The sequence below is a fragment of the Entelurus aequoreus genome, linkage group LG04 (assembly GCF_033978785.1).
Source record: "Entelurus aequoreus isolate RoL-2023_Sb linkage group LG04, RoL_Eaeq_v1.1, whole genome shotgun sequence".
Lineage (NCBI taxonomy): Eukaryota > Metazoa > Chordata > Actinopteri > Syngnathiformes > Syngnathidae > Entelurus > Entelurus aequoreus.
The window spans coordinates 36,436,211-36,464,164 of NC_084734.1; the positions used below are offsets into that span (position 1 = coordinate 36,436,211).

The 27,954-nt window shown below is 39.3% G+C and overlaps 1 protein-coding gene across 2 annotated transcripts in view; it reads right to left on the minus strand.

Annotated features, from left to right (window-relative positions):
- Positions 1-27,954, minus strand: part of nbas (NBAS subunit of NRZ tethering complex) — a 377,112-nt gene that overhangs the window by 167,352 nt on the left and 181,806 nt on the right. For both annotated transcript variants that reach the window (XM_062044717.1, XM_062044716.1), the window contains exons 37-39: positions 25,364-25,540; positions 24,986-25,099; positions 12,347-12,470 (exon numbers count right to left, since the gene is read on the minus strand). In XM_062044717.1, the coding sequence (XP_061900701.1) occupies positions 12,347-12,470; positions 24,986-25,099; positions 25,364-25,540 (415 nt within the window). The remainder of the gene's footprint in view (positions 1-12,346; positions 12,471-24,985; positions 25,100-25,363; positions 25,541-27,954) is intronic.

The window sequence follows — 27,954 nt, forward strand, 5'->3', positions numbered from 1 at the left end:
TGATTGACAGTCTAAAAAAAAGTAACACTTGTTATTTTCGCATTTTTATGTATAGAATATAAAAATCGCAAATCGAATCGCAATTTTGGAAAGAAAAATCGCAATTGGGTTTTTTCTCAAAATCGTGCAGCCCTACTAACTAACCAAGAAACATCAAAATAAAACTTTGGCTGTTTCATCTGTGGCTCCACCATGTAGTGAAAAAATGCATTAATTAATTCTGTAGTTTGGAGATGTTAGCCAGTGATTGTGAGGATGAATGCTCTTCTACTGTCTTTCAGGCTGATTTGGAGCTTTTACTAAATCATACGGTATTACCTCTGAGGATCAGAAACAGCACACAAGGACTGAGTCATTCCCTGACTCGAGAAAAACGGCAAGAGGGAGTGGGGGGTTTGTGCCCACAGAGAAGAACGAGGCGGTAACAGTGAAAGACAACATGGGGAAAAAAAGTCAAGCATGGCCGCACACAGGTTGCCATTGCGAGGGAGGATTTTTGTGTGCAACCCAGGGGCGGAGCCATGCACCATTTTTCTTTACAAACTCTCTTAAGCGTAGCGACTGCCCTCTTCCTCGTTTTCCTCCCACTGGCCGCCGGCTTTCAATGAGATACACCTCAGAATGAGCTGATTACAGGCTTCTCGAAAGCAACTGATACCATCGGGACAGGAATTACCAGAGGGATAAACACACACACGTACACGCACACACAAACGCACACACACACACACACACAAACACACAGTCAATAGATAACTTTGACTTTAAAGCATACATTATTTCTGCTTTTGCACAAAAAAAGACTAGAAGGAAAAAAAACACTGATAAGGTTTCACACATAATTTCCAAGATCAGCACTTTTCAACCACTTTTTTACTCCACACGTACTTTTATCTAAGATTGTCATGCGGTAAACAACATCTTTATAAAAATACACGACTGAAAATTACTAATTTTGGAGAAACTAAAAATGCATAGTGGAAAATGATCATGAATTTCTCAATCTCAGTCAAAGTTGTAAGTTTTTTTTACCTGCATCAGTGCAGATATGGGCATATTTTGAAAGGTTTGGAGCAATCATGAAAACATTTTTTTTAAATGAGATGGAATGTATTTATACACTCTTAAGAAAAATAATTTTGGAAAGATTTGAACCAGGTGTGTCAAACGTACGGCCCGAGGGCCGGATCAGGCCCGCGAACAGGTTTTATCCGGCCCGCGGGATGAGTTTGCTAAGTATAAAAATTATCCTGAAATTTTTGAATGAAAGAAACTGCTGTTCTAAATGTGTCCACTGGATGTTGCAATAGCAATTTTTTGTATCTTTGTAGATTATGCTACATATGCACAAAATAAACCACATGATGTTAGTACATCAGTCGAGGAAAATTATCAAACTACATAAATAACATCCTGTAATTTGATTTTGATATAATTTTTTAATCTTGATAGATAGAACATTAAAGGCCTACTGAAATTATTTTTTTTTTATTTAAACGGGGATAGCAGATCCATTCTATGTGTCATACTTGATCATTTTGCGATATTGCCATATTTTTGCTGAAAGGATTTAGTAGAGAACAACGACGATAAAGTTTGTAACTTTTGGTCGCTGATAAAAAAAAGCCTTGCCCCTACCGGAAGTAGCGTGACGTCACAAGCTGGAGTGCTGCTCACATTTCCCCATTGTTTACACCAGCAGCGAGAGCGATTCGGACCGAGAAAGCGACGATTACCCCAATAATTTGAGCGAGGATGAAAGATTTGTGGATGAGGAAAGTGAGAGTGAAGGACTATAGTGCAGTGCAGGGCGTATCTTTTTTCGCCCTGACCGTAACTTAGGTACAAGGGTTCATTGGATTCCACACTTTCTCCTTTTTCTATTGTGGATCACGGATTTGTATTTTAAACCACCTCGAATACTATATCCTCTTGAAAATGAGAGTCGAGAACGCGAAATGGACATTCACAGTGATTTTTATCTCCACGACAATACATCGGTGAAACACTTTAGCTACGGAGCTAACGTGATAGCATCGGCCTCAAATGCAGATACAAACAAAATAAATAAACCCCTGACTGGAAGGATAGACAGAAAATCAACAATACTGTTAAACCCTGGACATGTAACTACACGGTTAATGCTTTCCAGCTTGGCGAAGATTAACAATGCTGTTGCTAACGACGCCATTGAAGCTAACTTAGCAACGGGACCTCACAGAGCTATGCTAAAAACATTAGCTATCCACCTACGCCAGCCAGCCCTCATCTGCTCATCAACACCCGTGCTCACCTGCGTTCCAGCACTCGACGACGCGACAAAGGACTTCACCCGATCATCCATGCGGTCGCCGGCTAGCGCGTCTGCTATCCAAGTAAGTCCTCCTGGTTGTGTTGCTACAGCCAGCCGCTAATACACCGATCCCAGCTACAACTTTCTTCTTTGCAGTCTTCATTGTTCATTAAGCAAATTGCAAAAGATTCACCAACACAGATGTCCAGAATACTGTGGAATTTTGAGATGAAAACAGAGCTTTTTTGTATTGGATTCAAAGGTGTACCAATACTTCCGTTTATCTAGTGACGTCACTCGCATACGTCATCATACAAAGACGTTTTCAACCGGAAGTTTAGCGGGAAATTTAAAATTGCACTTTACAAGTTAACCCGGCCGTATCGGCATGTGTTGCAATGTTAAGATTTCATCATTGATATAGAAACTATCAGACTGTGTGGTCGGTAGTAGTGGGTTTCAGTAGGCCTTTAACACCAATGACTTGACTGATGAACATTATCACATAATTTATTAAAAAAAGATAAATAACGACAAATAAAGTATATCAACTATTAACCGCAACAGGTAATTGTAAAAAAAAAAAAAACAACCAACATTATGATTTGTGCAATTGTGCTTGTTCTATTTTTAAACAAATAAAACAATTTGAAGTTGTCTTTATTTTTAAGTTATCGTGCTGTGATTTTACCGGTCCGGCCCACTTGGGAGTAGATTTTTCTCCATGTGGCCCCCGATCTAAAATGAGTTTGACACCTCTGATTAAAACAATTCATCATCACCAAGACATTACTGCTCACCTTGACCTCCCTTCCTTTGACATTCGCAAGGATTTCAAAAAGAAAAGATTGGAGGCACATTATGTGAACATTAACATTATTGTTTTACACTGAATGTTTACATTGTCACTTTAGAGACACTCAACTGTAAGTTGTTTTTATATTTACTTGAAACAGTATATGTTCCTGCACTATTTTTGCACTTAAAAGTACATGTTTTTTAGTAATAAATATTGTTAGAAAATTTGAGCATTATGTTGGTGTTCAACAGTAGTGTGTTTATCCTTAACACTCATTTTACACACTGTGGCATTTGTAAGTATTTTTGGGGCGACATATAACACAATAATATTGTACCGTGGCCCTAATACCAACAAAATATCCTACCGTGAGATTATATCCCCGCTAATAAATGACATTTTTGTAAGTACTGTACTTTTAAACAAAATGCAACATCGAAAATTCAAGTAATTATGTGAATTGTGAGTAGCTGTATTATTTGTGAGTGGGGTTGGACATGGATTAGCAGGGGTGGTCACAAAAATAATTCTGCGGTGGACACTTTTGTTTTGCATAATGGGAAAACATAAGAAATACACTAAAAACAAATGTTCACTGTGTTGGACACTGGTCCTCAGGAGGATAAATATCCACCAGGGACTCAATTTGATGGCTTTTGTTTTATGATTGAAGAACTACGTTGGCCCCAGAGGGTCAAAAAGGCTCAATAATGGAGTGATTGCTGCTGAAGGGCTATAGTTCTGTGGATGACGTGTTTGTCAGCCAAATTGTTAGCAGGAATGTGAAACAAGTGACTTATTAGCGTTTCACCTGTGCAGGCAGGTGTGAAAACAACTGATTGTGCCCTGGTCAACATGCTGATTGAGTGAGTCTGTTAGCGTGTGCATGTGCGTGTGAGAGAGAGAGAGCGCCTTTTCACTCAGGTCGCCATTAATTACCTCCACCGTATCTCGCTTTTAGGCGGAAAAATAAATCAATACATTTATTTTCTTAGCTTTTGAAGCATACAGGTGTGATTAATTGCTGGGTTTTATCAGGCGTGACGCCATCGAGGTTGACTTTTTAGCGCCACCGACCCAGGGCCACAGAGAGGAAGTTGACTTTAATATGTATTTGTCAATGGATTTATTTATGAAGTGTGTGTGTGTGTGTGTGTGTGTGTGTGTGTGTGTGTGTGTGTGTGTGTGTGTGTGTGTGTGTGTGTGTGTGTGTGTGTGTGTGTGTGTGTGTGTGTGTGTGTGTGTGTGTGTGTGTGTGTGTGTGTGTGTGTGTGTGTGTGTGTGTGTTTGAGAGTATTAACATTAAAACATGGAGGCGTGTTTTCACTTGGGGTTTTTTTATCAGCAGTGGCGTCACTGATTCTGGCCCGCGGGTGTCATCCATCACATTGTGTGGCCTTGTTGTTTTGATGCTATCCCATATCACCGAGGTGACGCATCATTATTTAGCGCTGCATTGGGATGCGACACGTGGGTTCATAAATATGAAGCCGTCGACTGTAGTCGACAGTTCAGCCGGTATGTCTGTGCATTTGTCATTTGTATCACGTGCAGCATCCCTTCTTAAGTCCATGCTGTTCTTCAAGTATACTTCTTTTCTAAGCAATTGTGCAATTTTGAATTATTACTTTAGGAACAGTCAACAGCTTAAGGCGTTTAACTTTAACTTATTAGAGTGGCAGACATGCTGGCGCAAAGATAACCTCTGCAAAAGATACAGTAAGGTTAATTGTTTAGATTGCAGTTTGTTCTAAGCCAATTATATTTGGTGCAAATCCGGGTAAGCATGTGCATAGAGGAATTAATGTCATATTTCTACCATTTGGATTACATTCGTCAGGAACCAGGAAGGACCCTACTAACTAGCGAACAAAAACTTGGTAATTTTTGTCAGAGTAATTGAGAAGAAAGTTGTTTCATCAACTGCCTCATTCTTCACAGAATGTACACTGCTGATTGCAGAAGCTGCTGTTAGTCGCAATGAGAAAAATATGACTCTCAACCATTTGGTTTTTAAATCTCATGATTCATGAGGAAGGCCACATCTGCTAGCTGAGTCTTGTCAGATTGCACACAACTGATAGCAGAAAAAAATGACGGACACTGCCTTTTAAGACAAAGCGTGACTTAACAGCTGAAAATACAGTGGAACATTTATTTACAAACCACCACATTGTACAAACATTTTGATTGACGAAACACAGACCAAATGAAAATATGCTTTGTTGAACGAACCTTGTCTCAGTGTACGAACGTTTCAGCCACCCATTGTGTGTCTCACATCATATCCATTGGTGACGGGCTGATCGATCTCCGCTGCTCATTCAATCAGTGAAGCAGTGCTGTCGTTAGCTACTGAGCTAACTGTTACTTTGTGTGCTTTTTTTGTGTTTTTAGCCTTTTTACTGCATTTTTCTAGTTTTGCTAGCTCAAAATTAGTCCAAAGAAAGCAATAAACAAACAACGTGTGGTTTGAAACATTCAGGAAGTACACACAGCATTGCACTGACCACTAGGAGTGTCAAAAAAAAAAGATTTTCGAATGAATTGAAATTCTTATTTAAAGTTAAAGTTAAAGTTAAAGTACCAATGATTGTCACACACACTAGGTGTGGTGAAATTTGTCCTCTGCATTTGACCCATCCCCTTGATCACCCCCTGGGAGGTGAGGGGAGCAGTGGGCAGCAGTGGTGCCGCGCCCAATTTTTGGTGATTTAACCCCCAATTCCAACCCTTGATGCTGAGTGCCAAGCAGGGAGGTAATGGGTCCCATTTTTATAGTCTTTGGTATGACTCGGCCGGGGTTTGAACTCACAACCTACCGATCTCAGGGCGGACACTCTAACCCAGACCTGGGCATTGTGCGGCCCGCGGGCCGCATCCGGCCCTTTGTACGTCCCTGTCCGGCCCGCGTGAGGCCAATTATAAATTACAAAATAAATTTTAAAAAGCATCTATTTCGAGTGTGCAATACAACGGTGCTGCTTTTGTTTTGAAAAGCGTTATTTGTATTACTTCCGTGTGGACGTATGCTCGTGCGCGCAGCTGCAATCTCAAATTACAAAATAAATTTAAAAAAACATCTTTGTCGTGCGTGCAATACAACTGTGCTGCTTTTATTTTGAAAAGTGTTATATGTGCGTATGTCCTGTGAGGGAAGGCGCACAGCGACTAAAAAGAGAAAAGTTGATGACGAATGGCGTGTTTTCAACAAGACAAGTAAAGGTAAAGCTGTGTGCTTATTTGTGGTACACACGTTGCTGTGTTTAAAGAATATAGTGTAACGACCTGCTGAAGTAGATGTTGTCTTCTTGAGTTGCGTAAATGAGGAGTGAGGAGACGTGCGTGTGGAAGGAACGAGATATGTTGAGCTGTGTTAGTATAGCTTGCTCAATAAAAGTTTAAAAAGAGCGTCAGACTTGATGTGCACTTCTTCTGGACGCTACAATTGGTGGCAGAAGTAAAACTTTGCGCATACTGCACTGTTTGTGTGCTACGTCATCGGGAGGTACGTGCCACGTGAGGAGCTCGCCGCAAAGAGAGAGAGAGAGAGAGAGAGAGAGAGAGAGAGAGAGAGAGAGAGAGCGTTTACAGGTGCAGCCACGCTGCTTGCCACGGGGGGAATTCCGCCCTCAATGAAGACTCCCAGGTTTGATGGCAAGGCGAACTGGGAGGCATTTCATCCCACTTCTGACATCAATTGTAGCGTCCAGAAGAAGTGCACACCAAGTCTGATGCACTTTTTAAACTTTTATTGAGCATGCTATACTAACACAGCTCAACTTATCTCGTTCTTTCCAAAAGGAAAACCAATCCTCACTCCTCATTTCCGCAACAGCAACGCTTCCTCCTTCTTCGCCAATCACCTTACAGGCGTGCTACGTTCACAACGTTTTCTTATCTGGTTAAATAAAGGTTTTACAACAAAGAGGATGCAGGATAAAGTGACAGAAATTGAAATTTTTGTATTGTAATATACATCAGGAAGTGTTGTGTAAGAAAGTGTTAAAAATAAAACCATCAAAAGCCATCTGCTTTTGTATAAAGATAAGTTAGGTTAAATGAAAATATTATTATTATTATTATCTATCTTACGGTATATCAAAAATAATTTGAGCAAAATTTAATTGAAATATTGTCAGTGTGGCCCTCCAGCAGTGCTCGGGTTGCTCATGCGGCCCCCGGTAAAAATTAATTGCCCACCCCTGCTCTAACCACTAGGCCACTGAGTAGGTAACTATTCTTAATTCATCCATCCATCCATCCATTTTCTACCGCTTGTCCCTTTCGGGGACAACTCAAAAATCGTTTTAATTTTTTTTATTTAAAACAATTAATAAATAAATCTCTCCTGTCCAGCCACTATGGCAAATCATAATGTTCATGTAAATGCCCATATCTGCTGTAGAGATTTACTTTAGAAAAGAGAAATGTTGGATACTTCTCTTGTTCCTTCTTGACTGCACTTAAATGTAGAATATATGTATAATGTATTGATATTATTCACATGTGAATAATGCTGTATAGTATTTATTGTCTATTGTGAGCGTACTGTGGTGCTGAATTTCCCCCAGGGATCAAAAAAGTACTTTCTATTCTATTGTTGCCTTATTTGTATTTGACTTTAGTAAATGTGTGGGTAAAATGTTATTAAACAAATCCAGTTTTCTTTTAAGTATTTTTTTTTTTATGGAGGAATTCAGTTAATCATAGAACTGGCACCCAATGTTAATAAAAAGTGTTGATTTTGAATTAAGAATCGTTTTGAATCGAGAATCGATTCTGAATTAAATCGTTACCCCCCAACCCCTGGAATCAAATCGAATCGAATCGTGTGGTGCCCAAAGAGTCACGGCTCAACTGCCCCCACCTTCCCCTCCTCCTTTCTCCACTACACACCAATAACACTAACCGACAAGGTAAAGTGGAATTAATTTTTTTATTCCTAATCATTGGCTGTTAAAGTAAATTAGTTTTGTGAATGTGAATGTTTTAAGGCAGCGTGTAGCCCAGGAGGGCCACCAAAACATATTCCTTGGTTGTGGCCCATTTGGGGTATTTAGTTGTAATACACGTTTTCACCACTTGTGGCAGTAATGACAATTTTAAAACACACGGAAAAAGTCTGGAGCTAAAGACATAGGGCCTAAAGGCCTACTGAAATGCGATTTTCTTATTTAAACGGGAATAGCAGGTCCATTCTATGTGTCATACTTGATCATTTCGCGATATTGCCATATTTTTGCTGAAAGGATTTAGTAGAGAACATCGACGATAAAATTTGCAACTTTTGGTCGCTGATAAAAAGCCTTGCCTGTACCGGAAGTAGCAGACGATATGCGCGTGACGTCACCGGTTGTGGAGCTCCTCACATCTGCACATTGTTTACAATCATGGCCACCAGCAGCGAGAGCGATTCGGACCGAGAAAGCGACGAATTCCCCATTAATTTGAGCGAGGATGAAAGATTTGTGGATGAGGAAAGTGAGAGTGAAGGACTAGAGGGCAGTGGAAGCGATTCAGATAGGGAAGATGCTGTGAGAGGCGGGTGGGACCTGATATTCAGCTGTGAATGACTAAAACAGTAATTAATCACAAGACATACACTACCGTTCAAAAGTTTGGGGTCACCCAAACAATTTTGTGGAATAGCCTTCATTTCTAAGAACAAGAATAGACTGTCGAGTTTCAGATGAAAGTTCTCTTTTTCTGGCCATTTTGAGCGTTTAATTGACCCCACAAATGTGATGCTCCACAAACTCAATCTGCTCAAAGGAAGGACAGTTTTGTAGCTTCTGTAACGAGCTAAACTGTTTTCAGATGTGTGAACATGATTGCACAAGGGTTTTCTAATCATCAATTAGCCTTCTGAGCCAATGAGCAAACACATTGTACCATTAGAACACTGGAGTGATAGTTGCTGGAAATGGGCCTCTATACACTTATGTAGATATTGCACCAAAAACCAGACATTTGCAGCTAGAATAGTCATTTACCACATTAGCAATGTATAGAGTGTATTTCTTTAAAGTTAAGACTAGTTTAAAGTTATCTTCATTGAAAAGTACAGTGCTTTTCCTTCAAAAATAAGGACATTTCAATGCGACCCCAAACTTTTGAACGGTAGTGTATATATACTCTATTAGCCACAACACAACCAGGCTTATATTTAATATGCCACAAATTAATCCCGCATAACAAACACCTCCCCCTCCCGTCCATATAACCCGCCAATACACCTCAAACACCTGCACAACACACTCAATCCCACAGCCCAAAGTACCGTTCACCTCCCCAAAGTTCATACAGCACATATATTTCCCGTCGTACCCAAAGTTACGTACGTGACATGCACATGGCGGCACGCACGTACGGGCAAGCGATCAAATGTTTGGAAGCCGCTGCTGCGTACTCACGGTACCGCGTCTGCGTATCCAACTCAAAGTCCTCCTGGTAAGAGTCTCTGTCGTCCCAGTTCTCCACAGGCCAATGGTAAAGCTTGACTGTCATCTTTCGGGAATGCAAACAATGAAACTTCGGCTGTGTTTGTGTTGCTGCAGCCGGCCGAAATACATCGCTTCCCACCTACAGCCACCTACAGCCACCTACCGAAGTACATGTCAAACTACTTCCTTAACGTAAATGACCGCCATAACCACAACACCAGGGGGAGCTCCACTAACCACGTTAAACCCAGATTCCGAACTAACAAAGGTCTTAACTCATTCTCTTTCTATGCCACATCAATGTGGAATGCACTCCCAACAGATATAAAAGAAAGGGCATCTCTATCCTCCTTCAAAACCGCAATAAAAGTTCACCTCCAGGCAGCTACCACCCTAAACTAACACCCTCCCCGGATTGCTAATAATCAAATGTAAACAATCAAATGCAGATACTTTTTCTTACGCCTTCTGATCTCTCTCTATCTCTCTCTCTCTCTCTCTCTCTCTGTCTCTCTCTGTCCACTACTTGCTGTCCATATCCTACCCCCCCCCCCTTCACACCCCTGATTGTAAATAATGTAAATAATTCAATGTGATTATCTTGTGTGATGACTGTATTATGATGATAGTATATATCTGATAGTATATTTCTGTATCATGAATCAATTTAAGTGGACACCGACTTAAACAAGTTGAAAAACCTATTCGGGTCTTACCATTTAGTGGTCAATTGTACGGAATATGTACTTCACTGTGCAACCTACTAATAAAAGTCTCAATCAATCAATCAATCAATCAAAGCTTTCTTCTCAAATTGCAAAAGATTCACCAACACAGATGTCCAGAATACTGTGGAATTTTGCGATGAAAACAGACGACTTAATAGCTGGCCACAATGCTGTCTCAAAATGTCCTTTACAATCCGTGACGTCACGCGTAGGCGTCATCATACCGAGACGTTTTCAGCAGGATATTTCGCGCAAAATTTAAAATTGCACTTTAGTAATCTAACCCGGCCGTATTGGCATGTGTTGCAATGTTAAGATTTCATCATTGATATATAAACTATCAGACTGCGTGGTCGGTAGTAGTGGGTTTCAGTAGGTCTTTAAATAGGGCCTAAGATCCAAATAACAAGCGCTAAACAGCGTGTGCAAACAAAATAGTGTGTACTTTTAGTGGGCGTGTTGCATGTGAACTACCAACATTGTGTGTGCAATTGAAAAGTGGTGCACAATGTTGCGTGCATGTGGAGCTATTACCACAGAGACACTTGCTCATTCTCTTCACAATCATGTTATCATCCTCCTACCTGTGTGCAGATGTGTTGAACCAGCAGCAAACATCTATAACCTGTAACGCTTTTTCTGAATCACAATCAAGACCACAGAAACATATGCACCCTGACACTTATTTCTGGGTGCGAGGCTATGGATTGGATCACCAGCGACTCAAACAATGCATAATGAAAGACGTATTTTCATGTAGGAGATATACAGTATTATAGTAATATATTTCCTAAATAAATAAAAAAAAGACTTTTTAATAAAAACAAATCAATTGAATTTATCTTAATCAGCCCCTTAAGTCATCCAGCATCTATAAAATTATAAAAGAAAATTGCTGAATAAACGATATGTCTAATATTTTTTATTTCTGTTAGTCCAAAATGTTGACACACACGTAGGACGGAGGATTATCTGTCAATTGTCTGTCTTTGCAGCACAAGCTCCTCTTTTCTCACAGCCGTGTGCATGAGTAACTGTATCAGATAGCACGTACTTTTCACACGTCCAAAACAAAACACTAAATATTGCTCCCAAAACAGTGTTGATAAATCACAAACCGCGTCCTGTTTGGTATATTTTCATCTTCTCCTTCAGTTTTGTGCGTGTTTTGATGATCAGCCTATATTCTGCATATTAGTGAAGACAGACAGAAAATGGATTGCACGCTTTATTCGGCTCACTTAACAGACGCAATCTGCTTTGCACACGTTTAGTAGATCATCTTTGTGTGTGCTATCAAGTTTGCATGTGTTTTAGTACACGCAAACCTTTAATAAATCAGGCCTAAAGAGAAGTGGTGAAGCTGTATTTTCATTTGCACTTTAATTTCATTGACAGTTAACCCTATTATTAATTTAGTTTATTCATTTTAACACAACATAATTGTATCTAAATTATTTTTTGTCAGTTATTTATGAGTCCCTTCTTATGCAGTATATTTGGGTATTTTTCTAATCAGCCTGACTTAAGACTTCAATTAATAATAGTTTTGTATCATTTGACAAGGTTGTAAACTGTAAGTAGGTTAGATACAATTATTGAATACCATTCAATTAAGAGTAAGATTACTAATTCAGTGTTAATATTTGAATGGACCACAGGCACTTCTGCAGTGGAAAAGTTGGGCGCAGAGGTCAAAAAGGTTAAGAACCTGTGATTTAAGGTGAACTAAATTTGATCTTTGAAAGGGTTACACATTATTCCGAAAGCAAGATCCCCACACGGAAATATAGTACTTGTACTCAGCTAATGAAAAAAATATATATATTTTCATTTTAAATGGGCTTAATCACATGAGGAATGCTCATGGAGTTTGTGATTTGCTCAAACACATAAACATTTAGGGGGAACATTGTTCATTAGGCTAAATCTGGGACCTTGGGTACTAAATGTTATGCAATCTAATGTGTTTCGTGTTCCTTGAATAAAGTTCCTTGAATGCTTGATTCTTCTATTTTTTGAATAGGGATCCTTAACATTAAATTGGAACCCAAGCTATGCCGGGTCTCTGCTTACTTACCTTCTGTAGCAGGAAACAGGGTTCTTCCTTCAGTTTTGGCCTCGGCCAGTTTGCCAGTCCTCAGCAAAACCTCTGCAAAGTTTTCTGGCGGAACATCCTCGTAGGACGAATACACGTCTTGACTCTAAAAAAAAATATTAAAGAAGAACAGGTTACAATTTATATTCCAGCTTATTTCAAAGGTGTTTACTACCAAACTCATCCATGCTTTGTACACGTACGAATAGGAAAGGGACCTTCCCAATAAGAAGACATCTTGCCTGATTAATTAAGAGGTGAGTCCGAAAATTTTTGACCATCCTTTATCTTGCCTCTTATCCTCTAGTGAAAGTGTTAAGTTAAAAACAACAATGTCATTGATCAGAAGCGTGTGGGGAGTCGTGATTGGTGGGCGCCAGACAGAAGACAGATGTATGGATGTCAAAGGTTGGCGGGCGGCAGGAAGGTACTTGGGGAGGGCTATTAAAATGACATGATAGCAGATCTATTGGCTTCCTCTGTTTCCCCTCACGTCAACTATTTTTAGCAATCCACAAGATTTGTATCTCCGAGTAGTGAGCCCGTGGCAATCTTTTACAAGGGTTTAAAGGTGAATCTACTCCTTTTTTTTCCTTTTGTTTTCATCACATAGCAGCTCTTCGTGGTATGGTTCTACCCAACATGTCAGCTTGTGTTGGAGGTTAATAATGGTCATGACTTTGTTTTTTTTTCCAACATGGTTGACAAGTTAAGAAAAATTCCAAGTTTATACTTGCACAACTCAACCAAAAAATAATAGGAAGAAGCAGAGCTTTTAGTCCACTGCAATCACTTACTGTTTGTTAACTAAATAAATAATTAATAATTTGATTAGAAAATTCATACATATAATATGTGTAAAATATATCTACATTAATATTAGTATATTAATATTTTGTAAAAATCCAAAATAATGATTGAATAGTGTATTGCAGAAAAAATAGACAACTGCAAAAGTATTTAAAAAAACCTGACAGAAATATTGCACAATGCAGGGGTCTTCAAAGTGCGATCAGGGGTCCTATTTGTGGCCCACAGCTCATTTTATATCGGCCATGCATCACTAAAAATACAATTTGAACAAGAATAAAAAAGAGCACTCATACTTAACAAGAAATAGTTAATACAAATTACATTGTTTTCCTTTACATTCTAAAACATTTTAAAAAATTTGTGTATGACAATCCGACAATAAAAGTGCATTGCATCAAAACATTTAGGGCTTTTTTAAAATTAGTTTAAAACATGCAAGCAAATATTTTGCTATGATTAATCAGAATTCAAAAGTGTGACTAATCTGATTACTGTAAAACAATTAATCGTTAGACAGCACTAGTTTTTGCGCTAACAGAAATATGAAACCGCATCCTTTGCATTTTTAGAATAAAGCTCTTAGTGTAAAAGTTTGGACAGCCCTGGTATAATGCATAATATAAATAAAGGCAGGATGTGGACTACAAAATAACTTAATAACTGCATGAATTCAGAATAAATAGTATCAGACACTGTAAACACCATATGTTTATAGTAGGGCTGGGCGATATATCAAGTTTGTAAGATATATCGATATATTTTTAAACAAGATATGACTTAAGAAAATATTGTGATATCGGTATAATTTATTTCACGTTAAGAGGACCAAACACAGCTTATTTGTTGTGTTCCTTGATTCTCCCCCGCTTCCCACTCCCTCTCAACACTCCATGGGCTACTAAACCCCTTCCCTTCCTCCTTCCAAGACGTGCTTGCATGTATGAGAACATCCATGATTGGGTTGGTTATTTACTATGATGAGTCACGATTGGTTAAGATTAGGGCAAAACATTAGGGACAGGCCAATCAGAGGCAAGATAGGGCGGGTCATGGAACCAGGAAGGGAAATCACAACGGACATCCCAAATGACGATGACAGAGTCGGAGAAGAGAAGAGAAAATATTCAAGCGGGCAATTTATAGATTAAAAAAACTAGTGGAAAATGGCAGAGGGATTCTCTTCTTTAGATTTTTCTTTTAGCGATGTAGACGACATCCAGGAAACCCACAATGCGTTTACTTGGCCACATTTGGACAAATGTATGCATCTGAATAAAACATTAATTTGAGTTGTTTACCATGTAAGCCCAAATCAAAACTGTTCTCCAGTTGCCAAGCCGGGTCTATTTTGCACGAGAAATGCTGCCAAAAATGTATGCCGAAGTGAGGAATATCATAGCCGCACAATTAAGTCATGTCACTAACTTGGCGCTGACCAGAACCGTACGTGTGTGACAGTCCAATACATCGTCGACTGGGAATTAAAAAGTGCCTGCCTGCAAATATGTTTTTTATCTGAGTTTGATACATTTTGTATTATTTGCACAGCTATGTTATTTATTTTACGTAGAAAGACTGTTTTTCTATTTTATTTATGTTATATAATTCTGTGCTACTTAAACAGTTTATTTTCTGTGCTGTTAATACCCATCTTGACTAACTGGGTTAATAAAAGTGCCACTGACTGTTTACAGTACAGTTGTCATTCACTTCAATTTCAGTGAATCTCTCTCAAAAATGAATAAATGTATATGTATACTTTCACAGGAAAATATATCGAGATATATATCGAATATCGAGTTTAAGTAAAAATATATCAAGATATACTTTGTCGTCCATATCGCTCAGCCCTAGTGTATACCGGTACTGCTTCTTAGAAAGGCCAATATATAATACTAGTACTCTACATTGTTTGAGTTCCTTGCACAAATTGTTCTATAGTTTACTTTTTAGGATTGTACGGGCGTACAGACATTCGCGTGCCATCGCCATCGTACACCAAGTGCTTCCACATTGCCTGCGGCATTAAAATGACTCGGTGAAATCAATATTAATTCATTTTCAGCCCGCCTTTGAGGGGTTTGAAGTCATTGGAAAGAAGCAAAAAAGGGGAAAAAAAATCTAATTAAACGCCTCAAGTCATCAACCTACTCAGGCATATTTGCTGTAATTTAAGAATGCAGCCTGGGGTGAAGAGGTATGTAATAAGCACAACAGGAGTGAAAAAGGAATGGGAAACAACTACAAATACATAGACGATCACAATGTATCTCACTGGGCTTTATATGCACTGTATTCGTTGGGTGTGGTTTGTTTGGTCTGGGATGTTTTGCTTGTTTACTGTGCTATATGTTGGTTGACCACTGGTGGAGGTGTAGAGGGGAACCTATCAGAGCTGTGTATAACGACTATGGACAACTCAACAACAGGCACCATGTTGGGTACTTAGGATGTGTGCATCTGTGCCCAGAAGCATGCAATTGCAATTGTTCTGACGTTGTTTTTCTAACAAAATAAACCAAAAATAAATGATAAATGATAAATGGGTTATACTTGTATAGCGCTTTTCTACCTTCAAGGTACTCAAAGCGCTTTGACAGTATTTCCACATTCACCCATTCAGACACACATTCACACACTGATGGCGGGAGCTGCCATGCAAGGCGCTAACCAGCAGTCTAAATATATTTTTTAACATATTCCAGCTCATAAACTTACAATAAAAAACACTTTTATTTCTTCAAAGTAAAATTTTGGTGAGGCAGCACCATTTCGAGTATTCCGGCATCCTCCCACCTCAAAAGACATGCACCATAGGTTGATTGGCAACAATAAAATTGAATGTGAGTGTGAATGTTGTCTGTCTATCTGTGTTGGCCCTGAGATGAGGTGGCGACTTGTCCAGGGTGTACCCCGCCTTCCGCCCGAGTGCAGCTAGGATAGGCTCTAGAACCCTTGCGATCCCGAGAAGGGACAAGTGGTAGAAAAATGGATGGATGGATGGATAATTTTGGGCCAATTCTTCGGCCAGATTTGATGCACTCCGCCACTACATTCATGCAGTGTTTAGTGAACAGCGGGCTTCTAACAGGCTCCTGCCGGGGCAATGTGCAGTCAGCATGCCGACTGCACACTCCCTCCAACTTGCGACATCTGTGGCATTGTGCTGTGTGATAAAACTGCACATTTTATTACGAGGGGCCGTTAGGGACATTATTCAGAATTACCTCTTACATACACGACTGAAATGCTCTCACATAAACAACTGAAATCTTTTTCTTTTATACACACTACTGAAACACTCTTTTAAACACTACTGAAATGCTCTTACATACACTACTGAAATGCTCTCACATAAACAACTGAAATCTTTTTCTCTCACACACCCTACTGAAACACTCTTATAAACACTACTGAAATGCTCTTACATATACTACTGAAACACTCCTTTAAACATTACTGAAACACTCTTATAAACACTACTGAAACACTCTTATAAACACTACTGAAATGCTCTTACATATACTACTGAAACACTCTTATAAACACTACTGAAACACTCTTATAAACACTACTGAAATACTCTTACATACACTACTGAAACACTCTTATAAACACTACTGAAATACTCTTACACACACTACTGAAACACTCTTATAAACACTACTGAAATACTCTTACATACACTACTGAAACACTCTTATAAACACTACTGAAACACTCTTATAAACACTACTGAAATACTCTTACATACACTACTGAAACACTCTTATAAACACTGCTGAAACACTTTTATAAACACTACTGAAACACTCTTATAAACACTACTGAAACATTCTTACATACACTACTGGAACACTCTTATAAACACTACTGAAATGTTTTTGTCTCACGCACACACACACACACATACCTGGAATTATTTTTCACTAGTATGTATAAACGGATTTCACCCGTGTGTGTGTGTGCTTTTTACACGTGTGTGTAAGGGACAACAATTTCAGTAGTATGTGTGCAAAGATTTCAGTTATGTGTATGAGCGCATCTTACCATTGTGTATATGAGCATTTTACCACTATGTGTAAGAGCATCTTACTAGTGTGTGTGAGCGATGTTGCATTCCGGTTCCGGTATAATCCCAGCCCCTTATCAGACAAGTTTTTTTTTTTTTTTTTTAAAGCCAAGTTGTGGACAAAATGTCTGCCGACAAGTAGCTTAACCGACTGGGGAGCTCCACTTCATAATTTGAGGGCTTCAGCAGAGAATATAAGAACACTTTCAATGCAACAAGGGTCGCGCTGCCGCCATGGGTCTCCCCCGCAGGACCCGGCACCTGAGCGGCCACACAGCGGCCTTTCTCCTCCCGACAGCCAAGCAGCCTGGAGCACTCGTTCCATTGCGAGTTTCCACCGCACACATGCAACGTTTCAGTTCATGGACATCGGGGCAAAAGGAGGAAAAGGTAATTAGACATTATTTATTTCTAAATGATTGTTGAATCACACGAAATGTAAGACAACATGGCATTGTAGTGAGCTACAATGGTAACATGTCGAAATGTGAGTCACGTCGTGTTACGTCAGTAGCTAATCATATACTAATGATAATGGATTGCATTTATTTAGCGCTTATCGACTAGATAAGGGGTCCCCAAACTACGGCCCACGGGCCGGTTACGGCTCTCCAAAGTCCAACATCCGGCCCGCTGGAAAAAAAAATAAATTTGTATTATTATTTTCAATCTGTCTTTTCTAATCCATTTTTTGGTGTCCCCTAGCCGCTCAGGCAAATCATATTGTCTACAAATGCATTTCCCTGTATGACTTATATTGTCTTAGCTGTTTTCATGTGATCTGATTGTTACATTCTTATTTCAGAGTCACCACACAGCTGCATGACCATTTCAACAAGGATGGAATAAACAACCTCTGGATTCATGGAACTTCTCTGCACACAAATATATTAACTGGAATATTCAATACATTTCTCATAAACATATTAAATTTCTATTTTTTTTTTTTCTCAAAAAAGGTTCCCTATGCCTTATTATTTATATACTTTTCAATGCTACTTGCAGTCAGACAATAGATATTGTTTGTCTAAAATTATAGTTTAAGTTAATGTGTTAATATTTACACCTAGCCCCTAACCTAAATACAATAATCATAAGACAAAAAAATTGTGTATCACAAACGTTTGGGACAAGTTTGGGGAGATTTTGACAAAGTGTGTGTGGTGGTGGGGGCTGGATGACATTACTAGTCAGAACATAAAATAACTTAAAAACATCAACCGTAGAAACATAAATGTTCACAGCACAAACGTATTGTGGTGTTATTCTGATATTTGCAATAATAAAGTGGGCAACTTCATACAGGTCTGTATAACAGGTTCCTTATTTATTTATTTTTTACAAAATGTTTAAACAAAATGTTAATTCCCAGAACACACTGCACAAGTGAAGAAAACATTTTAACAAACCTTATAATTCCCATGTTGTCCACTGAATAAAGTGCAGAATTGAAGTGAAAATGTCTATTCTATAGTTGCCATCATTTTCAAGTGGGTTCACTTGTTGAAAAATGTTCATTGTTGTCTCATTAATGTTTACATCTATGTCTGGAATTACACACCGACAAGTATTGAAAGGATATGAATAATGAGACATAAGGAACCTTTCTGAGCCAAAAAAGGTTGTTTTCAACACACTGTTGAAAATAATATTCACAATGTTTCTATGTGAAATTTATTGAATATTCCAATTATTATATTTGTGTGCACATACTACTGAAATTGTTGTCCCTTACACACACGTGTAAAAAGCACACACACACACGGGTGAAATCCGTTTATACATACTAGTGAAAAATAATTCCAGGTATGTTTGTGTGTGTGTGAGACAAAAACATTTCAGTAGTGTTTATAAGAGTGTTTCAGTAGTGTATGTAAGAATGTTTCAGTAGTGTTTATAAGAGTGTTTCAGTAGTGTTTATAAGAGTGTTTCAGTAGTGTTTATAAGAGTGTTTCAGTAGTGTATGTAAGAGTATTTCAGTAGTGTTTATAAGAGTGTTTCAGTAGTGTATGTAAGAGTATTTCAGTAGTGTTTATAAGAGTGTTTCAGTAGTGTATGTAAGAGTATTTCAGTAGTGTTTATAAGAGTGTTTCAGTAGTGTATGTAAGAGTGTTTCAGTAGTGTTTATAAGAGTGTTTCAGTAGTATATGTAAGAGCATTTCAGTAGTGTTTATAAGAGTGTTTCAGTAGTGTTTATAAGAGTGTTTCAGTAGTATATGTAAGAGCATTTCAGTAGTGTTTATAAGAGTGTTTCAGTTGGGTGTGTTAGAGAAAAAGATTTCAGTTGTTTATGTGAGAGCATTTCAGTAGTGTTTATAAGAGTGTTTCAGTAGTGTGTATAAAAGAAAAAGATTTCAGTTGTTTATGTGAGAGCATTTCAGTAGTGTATGTAAGAGGTAATTCTGAATAATGTCCCTAACGGCCCCTCATATTTTAGAGTGGCCTTTTATTGTGGGCAGTCTAAGGCACACCTGTGCAATAATCACACTGTTTAATCAGCATCTTGATATGCCACACACGTGAGGTGAGATGGATTATCTTGCAAAAAAGTGCTGTCTAACAAAAAGTTAGACAGAATTGTGAACAATATTTGAGAGGAATAGGTATTTTTTGTGTACATAGTAAACGTTTTAGATCTTTGAGCTTAAATGGGAGCAAGAACAAAAGTGTTGCGTTATTATTTTTGTTAGAGTACAGTGTACAAAACAACAAAGCTCCAATACAACAAATGAGACTTGAGCTAAAACGGCATAATGTTACATTAAAATTCATGTTTCCCTCAATAAACAGTACCTCCCCCAATGCCAGCAGCACTTGTGCACCCCCCAGACCATGATACTAACACCACCATGCTTGATTATACTGTAGGCAATTATCTTCATTTTTATACAGCTATTTTTAGTGGATAATGACTCTATTCTGCCGTACAAGCTGGACATTGACGACTACAAACTACATTCTTTCTATTTCCTCTTGAAAAGTCATATGGTCATAAAATTGTGTGGTGTGTACTTTCTTCTGGAATGCACTGCATATTTAGCATGGATATCTAACTCATAATAAAAGACACTATTCAAATCACTGTTCCTTTTACTTTAATTCATTGTTATTTGGTCAAACATTTAGAAGCTCCCCATCCTTCAAGCACTTTGGCTAAAAAGTACTGTATTTCTAGGTATGCATGTTCATCACAACAATATGTATGAAAAACACTAAATAAACAATAGTATGCTGCTACATAGTAGTAGCAGTCGACCATTTTGTTTTGCAGGTGCTATTTTTTTTAGCAAAAATCCAAACTAATTGTTTTTTTTAAATACTTCTTTGGTTTGATTGTTGTATTACACTTTTTAAAACTTATGAAAAAATAGGTCTATGTCTAGATCTGCACCGCGACCAGTGTTGGGACTAACGTGTTACAAGTTACTGTAACGCCGTTATTTTCGGCGGTAACTAGTAGTCTAACGCGTTATTTTTTATATTCAGTAACTCAGTCACCGTTACTACATGATGCGTTACTTTACGTTATTCTTTATGTACAAACCCCGTTTCCATATGAGTTGGGAAATTGTGTTAGATGTAAATATAAACGGAATACAATGATTTGCAAATCCTTTTCAACCCATATTCAATTGAATGCACTAAAAAGACAAGATATTTGATGTTCAAACTCATAAACTTTATTTTATTTTTGCAAATAATAATTAACTTAGAATTTCATGGCTGCAACACGTGCCAAAGTAGTTGGGAAAGGGCATGTTCACCACTGTGTTACATGGCCTTTCCTTTTAACAACACTCAGTAAACGTTTGGGAACTGAAGAGACACATTTTTTTAAGCTTCTCAGGTGGAATTCTTTCCCATTCTTGCTTGATGTACAGCTTAAGTTGTTCAACAGTCCGGGGGTCACCGTTGTGGTATTTTAGGCTTCATAATGCGCCACACATTTTCAATGGGAGACAGGTCTGCAATACAGGCAGGCCAGTCTAGTACCCGCACTCTTTTACTATGAAGCCACGTTGATGTAACGCGTGGCTTGGCATTGTCTTGCTCAAATAAGCAGGGGCGTCCATGGTAACGTTGCTTGGATGGCAACATATGTTGCTACAAAACCTGTATGTACCTTTCAGCATTAATGGCGCCTTCACAGATGTGTAAGTTACCCATGTCTTTGGCACTAATACACCCCCATACCATCACAGATGCTGGCTTTTCAACTTTGCGCCTATAACAATCCGGATGGTTCTTTTCCTCTTTGGTCCGGAGGACCCGACGTCCACAGTTTCCAAAAACAATTTGAAATGTGGACTCGTCAGACCACAGAACACTTTTCCACTTTGTATCAGTCTATCTTAGATGAGCTCAGGCCCAGTGAAGCCGACGGCGTTTCTGGGTGTTGTTGATAAACGGTTTTCGCCTTGCATAGGAGAGTTTTAACTTGCACTTTCAGATGTAGCGACCAACTGTAGTTACTGACAGTGGGTTTCTGAAGTGTTCCTGAGCCCATGTGGTGATATCCTTTACACACTGATGTCGCTTGTTGATGCATTACAGCCTGAGGGATCGAAGGTCACGGGCTTAGCTGCTTACGTGCAGTGATTTCTCCAGATTCTCTGAAACCTTTGATGATATTACGGATGGTAGATGGTGAAATCCCTAAATTCCTTGCAATAGCTGGTTGAGAAAGGTTTTTCTTAAACTGTTCAACAATTTGCTCACGCATTTGTTGACAAAGTGGTGTCCTTCGGCCCATCCTTGTTTGCGAATGACTGAGCATTTCATGGAATATACTTTTATACCCAATCATGGCACCCACATGTTCCCAATTTGCCTGTTCACCTATGGCAGGGGTGTCAAAGTCAAATGGACGGAGGGCCAAATAAAAAATTTAGCTACAAGCCGAGGGCCGGACTGTTCGAATGTTCATTGAAAAATTTTTAAATGACGCATATAGTCTAGTGAACCTAATTGAACCTACTGAAAACCTAACAAATATATTCCAATATGATCAGATAAATAAAGCAATATTTTCTTATGGCTCTGTCAGTAATCTTTAATTTTCAACAGACACAAAAGACAAATTTCCTTTATATAAAAATCCCCATAACATGAACATTAAATGAAAGAAACCGGTATTCAAGGCACCATCAGTAGCCTATATTTTCTATTTTAGCAAAAGTGGGCTAAATTTACTTCAAAGAAAAAAACAATAATAGCAATTTTCTATCATCCACTCAACTGAAATATTTTTAAAATATAATTAAATTGAAATACAATAAAATAAAGTGCAAAAATCTATAAATCAAAAACAACACTTTGTTTAAGGAGAAGTAACATGCAGTGAAAACAAATATTAAACTTTAACTTTTAAACTTGAATTGAGTAAAAACTCTAAATATGTGATTGCACAGTAATGTTCACATTAAACCCCCCTCCTCCCTCCGTGGGAGGGAGGCGAGTTGGGTGCCCGAAACCCCCCGCTGGTTTCGGCCCGCCCCTTGGCGCGCGTGGCACAGCGGGCTCCGCGACCCGACGGCTGGCCCTCGTGGCTTGACGGCGGGCGCGTCCCGACGGGCCGCGCGTAGGGGTCAAACGCAGAAGTCTCAGGGCCTCGTGGTGAGGGGGTGGCCTGCGGGTTTCGGCCCGCTTGACCCCCCCGCTCCGCTTGGCGCGCGCGGCACATGACGGGTTCCGCCACCGACGCTCGGGCTGCAGCCCGACGGTGGTGCGGGCCCGGCGGTGACGCGCGGTTTGGGGAAACAAAGCAGAAGTCTCAGGGCCTCGGGGCCGGGTTTCGGCCCGCCCCCTTGGCGCGCGTGGCACGGCGGGCTCCGCGACTGACGGCCGGGCTGCAGCCCTTCGGCCGGCAGGCGCGTCCCGGCGGGCCGCTCGCCCCCTTTCGGAACCTTGGACCGGCATCCGCTTGGTGCGTGTAAAAGATCTGCGGTCTGCGGGCCGGTTCTAATAATAAATCAAGATCATCCCAAGGGCCGTAAAAAACCTTCTCGCGGGCCGGATATGGCCCGCGGGCCTTGACTCTGACATATGTGACCTATGGGATGTTCCAAATAAGTGTTTGATGAGCATTCCTCAACTTCATCAGTATTTATTGCCACCTTTCCCAACTTCTTTGTCACGTGTTGCTGGCATCAAATTCTAAAGTTAATGATTATTTGCAACAAAAAAAAATGTTTATCAGTATGAACATCAAATATGTTGTCTTTGTAGCATATTCAACTGAATATGGGTTGAAAATGATTTGCAATTCATTGTATTCCGTTTATACTTACATCTAACACAATTTCCCAACTCATATGGAAACGGGGTTTGTAGTATCGGCTAAAAACAGACGATCTGAGTGTGTTTTATTGGAGAGCTGCGGTGTTGTCCTGAATTTTCCTGTGTCACAAGGGGGAGAAGAGAAGAGGGTGGGTGGGGGGAAAGCGCGCTGTGTGTGTGTGTGGGGAGTGTCTGTGTTTACTAACAAGACATCATGGCGGTTTCTTAAGATGGAGATATTTTAACTACTTTTCTTTTGTCGAGCACAAAGAAAAGAACATTTTAGTCAAATGTAAGTTGTGTCTTGGATCAAAGATCCTATCAACTGCCCAAAACAGCAATTCAAATCTGCTGAAACACCTACAAAAGCAACATGTTTCGGCGAAGCTAGTAAAGAGATACACAGACTCCGATGCCACTTCACCTCCACCGCCACCTAAGGATTTTAACGGAGGGACTGCTAGCCAGGACAACATTGATAAAGCCATTGCAGCGTATGTGCTAGAAGACATGCAGGCTATTTCTACAGTGGAGTCACCCGATTTCAGGCAGCTAATTAGCATGATTTTCCACGTACCTGGACACAGTGGACAGTGAGTACATAAAAATGGAAAGCGAGCTAAAGAAAACTCTCCAAATTCTGCCTCTGCTCATCATTCATCACTGAAGGTACACACACTATCAATTCTCTTATATACTCTTTCATTCTAGACTTCTAGAGTGTTTGATTATCACATCACTCGGTAGAAAATGGATGGATGGATGGATCACTCTAAATGTATAGACTATAAAGTTCACAAACATAAAGAGGGATCCTAGTGGGCCAGGCCAATCTTTCCTTATCTCTAAACTAAAACTGGGGAAATGCATAGAGTGTTCTGGGCTTCAGTACTGTGTTGATCTCCTGAAGACATGATTTTATTTCCGAATTCCTTGAGAGAAAAATATGCCTTTGTGTATGTCATGTGTGCCTTCCTTGGGTGACGCCAGGTTTACAGCTATGTTGTTATTATGCTGTTTGTTACTTATGTGTGTTATGTTGCAGCTATTTAAAATAGTTTTGTCAATTTGTCCTGGCCTGAAATAAATTGGCCCTTTGAAACATATATTTGTCTTTGTGTGTTGTATATAGACCACATTGCTTAGCAAAGTTCAGTGATGCAAATGCATGTCAAGTTGATCAACAGATTGTATTATTCTCCAGTGCAATAACAGTACTGAAATGAAGGCTAAAATGGCATTAATGGGAGCCTTAAAAAAAAAAGAAAAAAAAAAGAAGTAACTAAATAGTTACTTTTCACAGTAACACATTACTTTTTGGTGTAAGTAACTGAGTTAGTAACTGAGTTACTTTTGAAATAAAGTAACTAGTAACTAGTTACTGGATTTCAGTAACTAACCCGACACTGACCGCGACCTACCAATGAAACAGCTAAAGTTTAGCTAGAACCACTCACCGGGTCTACAAAGGGACGCTCAAAGAGCTCTTTATAGAAGGCGCAACATCCTTGACGTTCCAGGTTGGCGTTCTCACGTATACATTCCTCACCGGCGGTTCCATCACTGGTCCCCTAAGGAACCATCAAACCATTTTTTTGTTATTACGTGGTCACTTTGCTCTTTCTGCGTAACAAGCATCATTATCAGTGGCAACTGGCAAGGCATATCTATCTCCAACCAGGCGTTCACAGCAGTCGCTGAAATATTAAACAGGCGGACCAATCAATTATGCAAGAGATGAATCTCTTGATCGGTTGCTCTTAAGACGCCTGCTGTGAAGTTAGTTGATTTGCATGCAAGCAAACAAGCCATCATGAGGACGGCGTGTTTGTTACCTGCAGAGGGCAGAGGTAGGTGAGTGACTGCTTCCACCAGCGGTGGTCACCGACAGCGGTCAACACAGCTTTGGTGGTCAGCCCCGTCGTGGTCAGAACCTCCATGGTTTTAGCCGTCGTCCTGTGTAGCAAGGCCCCAGCTGCCGCTACGGGGGTGTCCCCGGAGGGAGGCGGGACCTAAAGGTAGGACAATATTTATTTTTACTTGGTTTACACAAGCATTGATCTGCAATATTTATCTTATTTGTTGAAAATCCCTAGCCAAAATGCCCCAAACATTAATTTGTTAGACAACAGGTAAAATGGGATCTCTTGGAGAAGTTGGCGAGGATAGGCTCCAACTTTCCTGTGAATAAAATAGATATGAATTTGAAAGATTACAAAAAATATATCTAGACCAAAATAAATGTAGATTACATCAAAAAACAATATAAAATGTGGTTAAATTTTCTTAAAATTATCCAGGATATGTTCCTGCCATTTTATAAATACAATGTCACCAAACTAAATACAAAAAATAATTTTCAATGAAATTAAATCAAAGTCAGCTGGGATAGGCTGCAGCTTCACCAGTCAATACAAGAAAATCATATTAATTCATTCATCCATCCATCTTCTACCGCTTGACCCTTTCGGGATCGCGGGGAAGCTGAAGCCTATCCCAGCTTCACTCGGGTGAAAGGCAGGGTATGCCCTCAGGGTCTCTGCAGGACATGTCCAATTTAAAACTGTTTAAGACTTTTTTAAGACTATCTTGAAAATAATTTGAGACCATTTCACATCCATACGGACAAAAAAATACAACGACAAAGTAAAATCAGAGGTCCAGAATTTATTTTAAGTATATGAATTCATTTACTGTGCTTTCACATTGGAAAACAAAATGGTTAAACTAACTAAATACACCAGGAGCTTCTCTAGTGTAAACTATTTGAAAAAAATATTTGCAAATATCGCAACAGCCAATTTTCAGATTTGCCATAGAAGTGTTTTCTTGCAGAAGGTGCAGTGTGCTTCATATCAACATCAGCAATGGTAGAGGAAAGCATAACAATATATTGTCTATAAAAAGGGACTATTCTAAATGGTTAACTTTGGTAATGTTTTTATTGGCTGTCAGAATTAAGCAAACAGATAAAAAACATATGTAGTACTACTGTATCTGCACAAAGTTGTGAAAAACAGTGTGTGCAGACAGAGTGACTGTCTAAAAAGAAGGAAGGCAATTATGGTTTGCAAGCCTCAAACAGAATTTAGATGTGAATAATGTGGATAACATTCAAATGTGCTCGGCTCATTTTGTATCTGGTGTGTACGAATACATTTGTACCTGTTTTTTGTGACTTTTTTGAAAACATATTGCTATTACACAAGGATTAGTTTTTATTTAGGCACGACAAGATGACATTCGCAAATCTACATTGCGTTCCTCACCCCACAATAAGATGAGTGTATACACTAAACAGGCAACCGCTTTTAATGTCGGTTCCTGTATAATCTTGGAGAAAACATTAGGCGTGAGAAGCTGACCTGAAATTATTGGAACAAATAATAGAAATAATATAAGAGAATTATGTTTTTTTTTTGTAGTTTTACTGCTGAGTACACTACTACCACAGAGAAATTAGCGTGTGCTTACTGTATGTAATAGTATGATTTCACTACTAAACATCTCATTGTGACCTCCTTCGGCAATTGGCGCCACTTAACACACATAACACTCCTTTGGGGGGGTTAAGTTTATCTTTGTAAAGTTGTGCAAGTGTTTGTGGCGTTTCAGCATCTTTTGACACGGACTTATCCCGGATTTTTTTACTTTTACATTATCATTCCATTCACTTTCACCGCCATGTTTACAAACGCTTCCCTCCTCGATGGCTGCACATCTGGGTACTAAACACTTTATACGTTTCCATCCACCGGCTTCAACCATGCATTAAATTGATCGTTCAGGAGACACAAATCGTTGATATTTTACTTACCCATCTTATGCAAGTAATTTGGCTTTGCTGTGGGCTTTCGTTAAGTTTTCTCTGCTACTATGCTAACAAGCTGTGCGCGCACAGCGATAGCTGGTGGTGTTCGATACATTCTGACCGGGCAGCACAGTTAGTTCCGCTGTGTAGTTACGTTATAGCGTCGTCAAAAATCTAAACATTTCAAAGCGAGACTGAAGTTTAAATAAAAGTAACGTCAATACATTTTTAAGACCTTTCTAAATCACATTCAAGACCATTTATGAGATTTTAGGAGAATTTTAGACATTTTAAGGCCTTAAATTCAAATTATTGGATTTAAATGGTAAATGGGTTATACTTGTATAGCGCTTTTCTACCTCCAAGGTACTCAAAGCGCTTTCACACTGTTTCCACATTTACCCTTCACACACTAATGTGTGAATGTGCTCCTGATGGGTCGTGGTTAAGGCCATGCACCACGACCCATCAGGAGCAGGGGTGAAGTGTCTTGCTCAAGGACACAACGGACGTGACAAGGTTGGTAGAAGGTGGGGATTGAACCAGAAACCCTCATGTTGCTGGCACGGCCACTCTCCCAACTGCACCACGCGTCCCATAGACTTTTTTAGACTT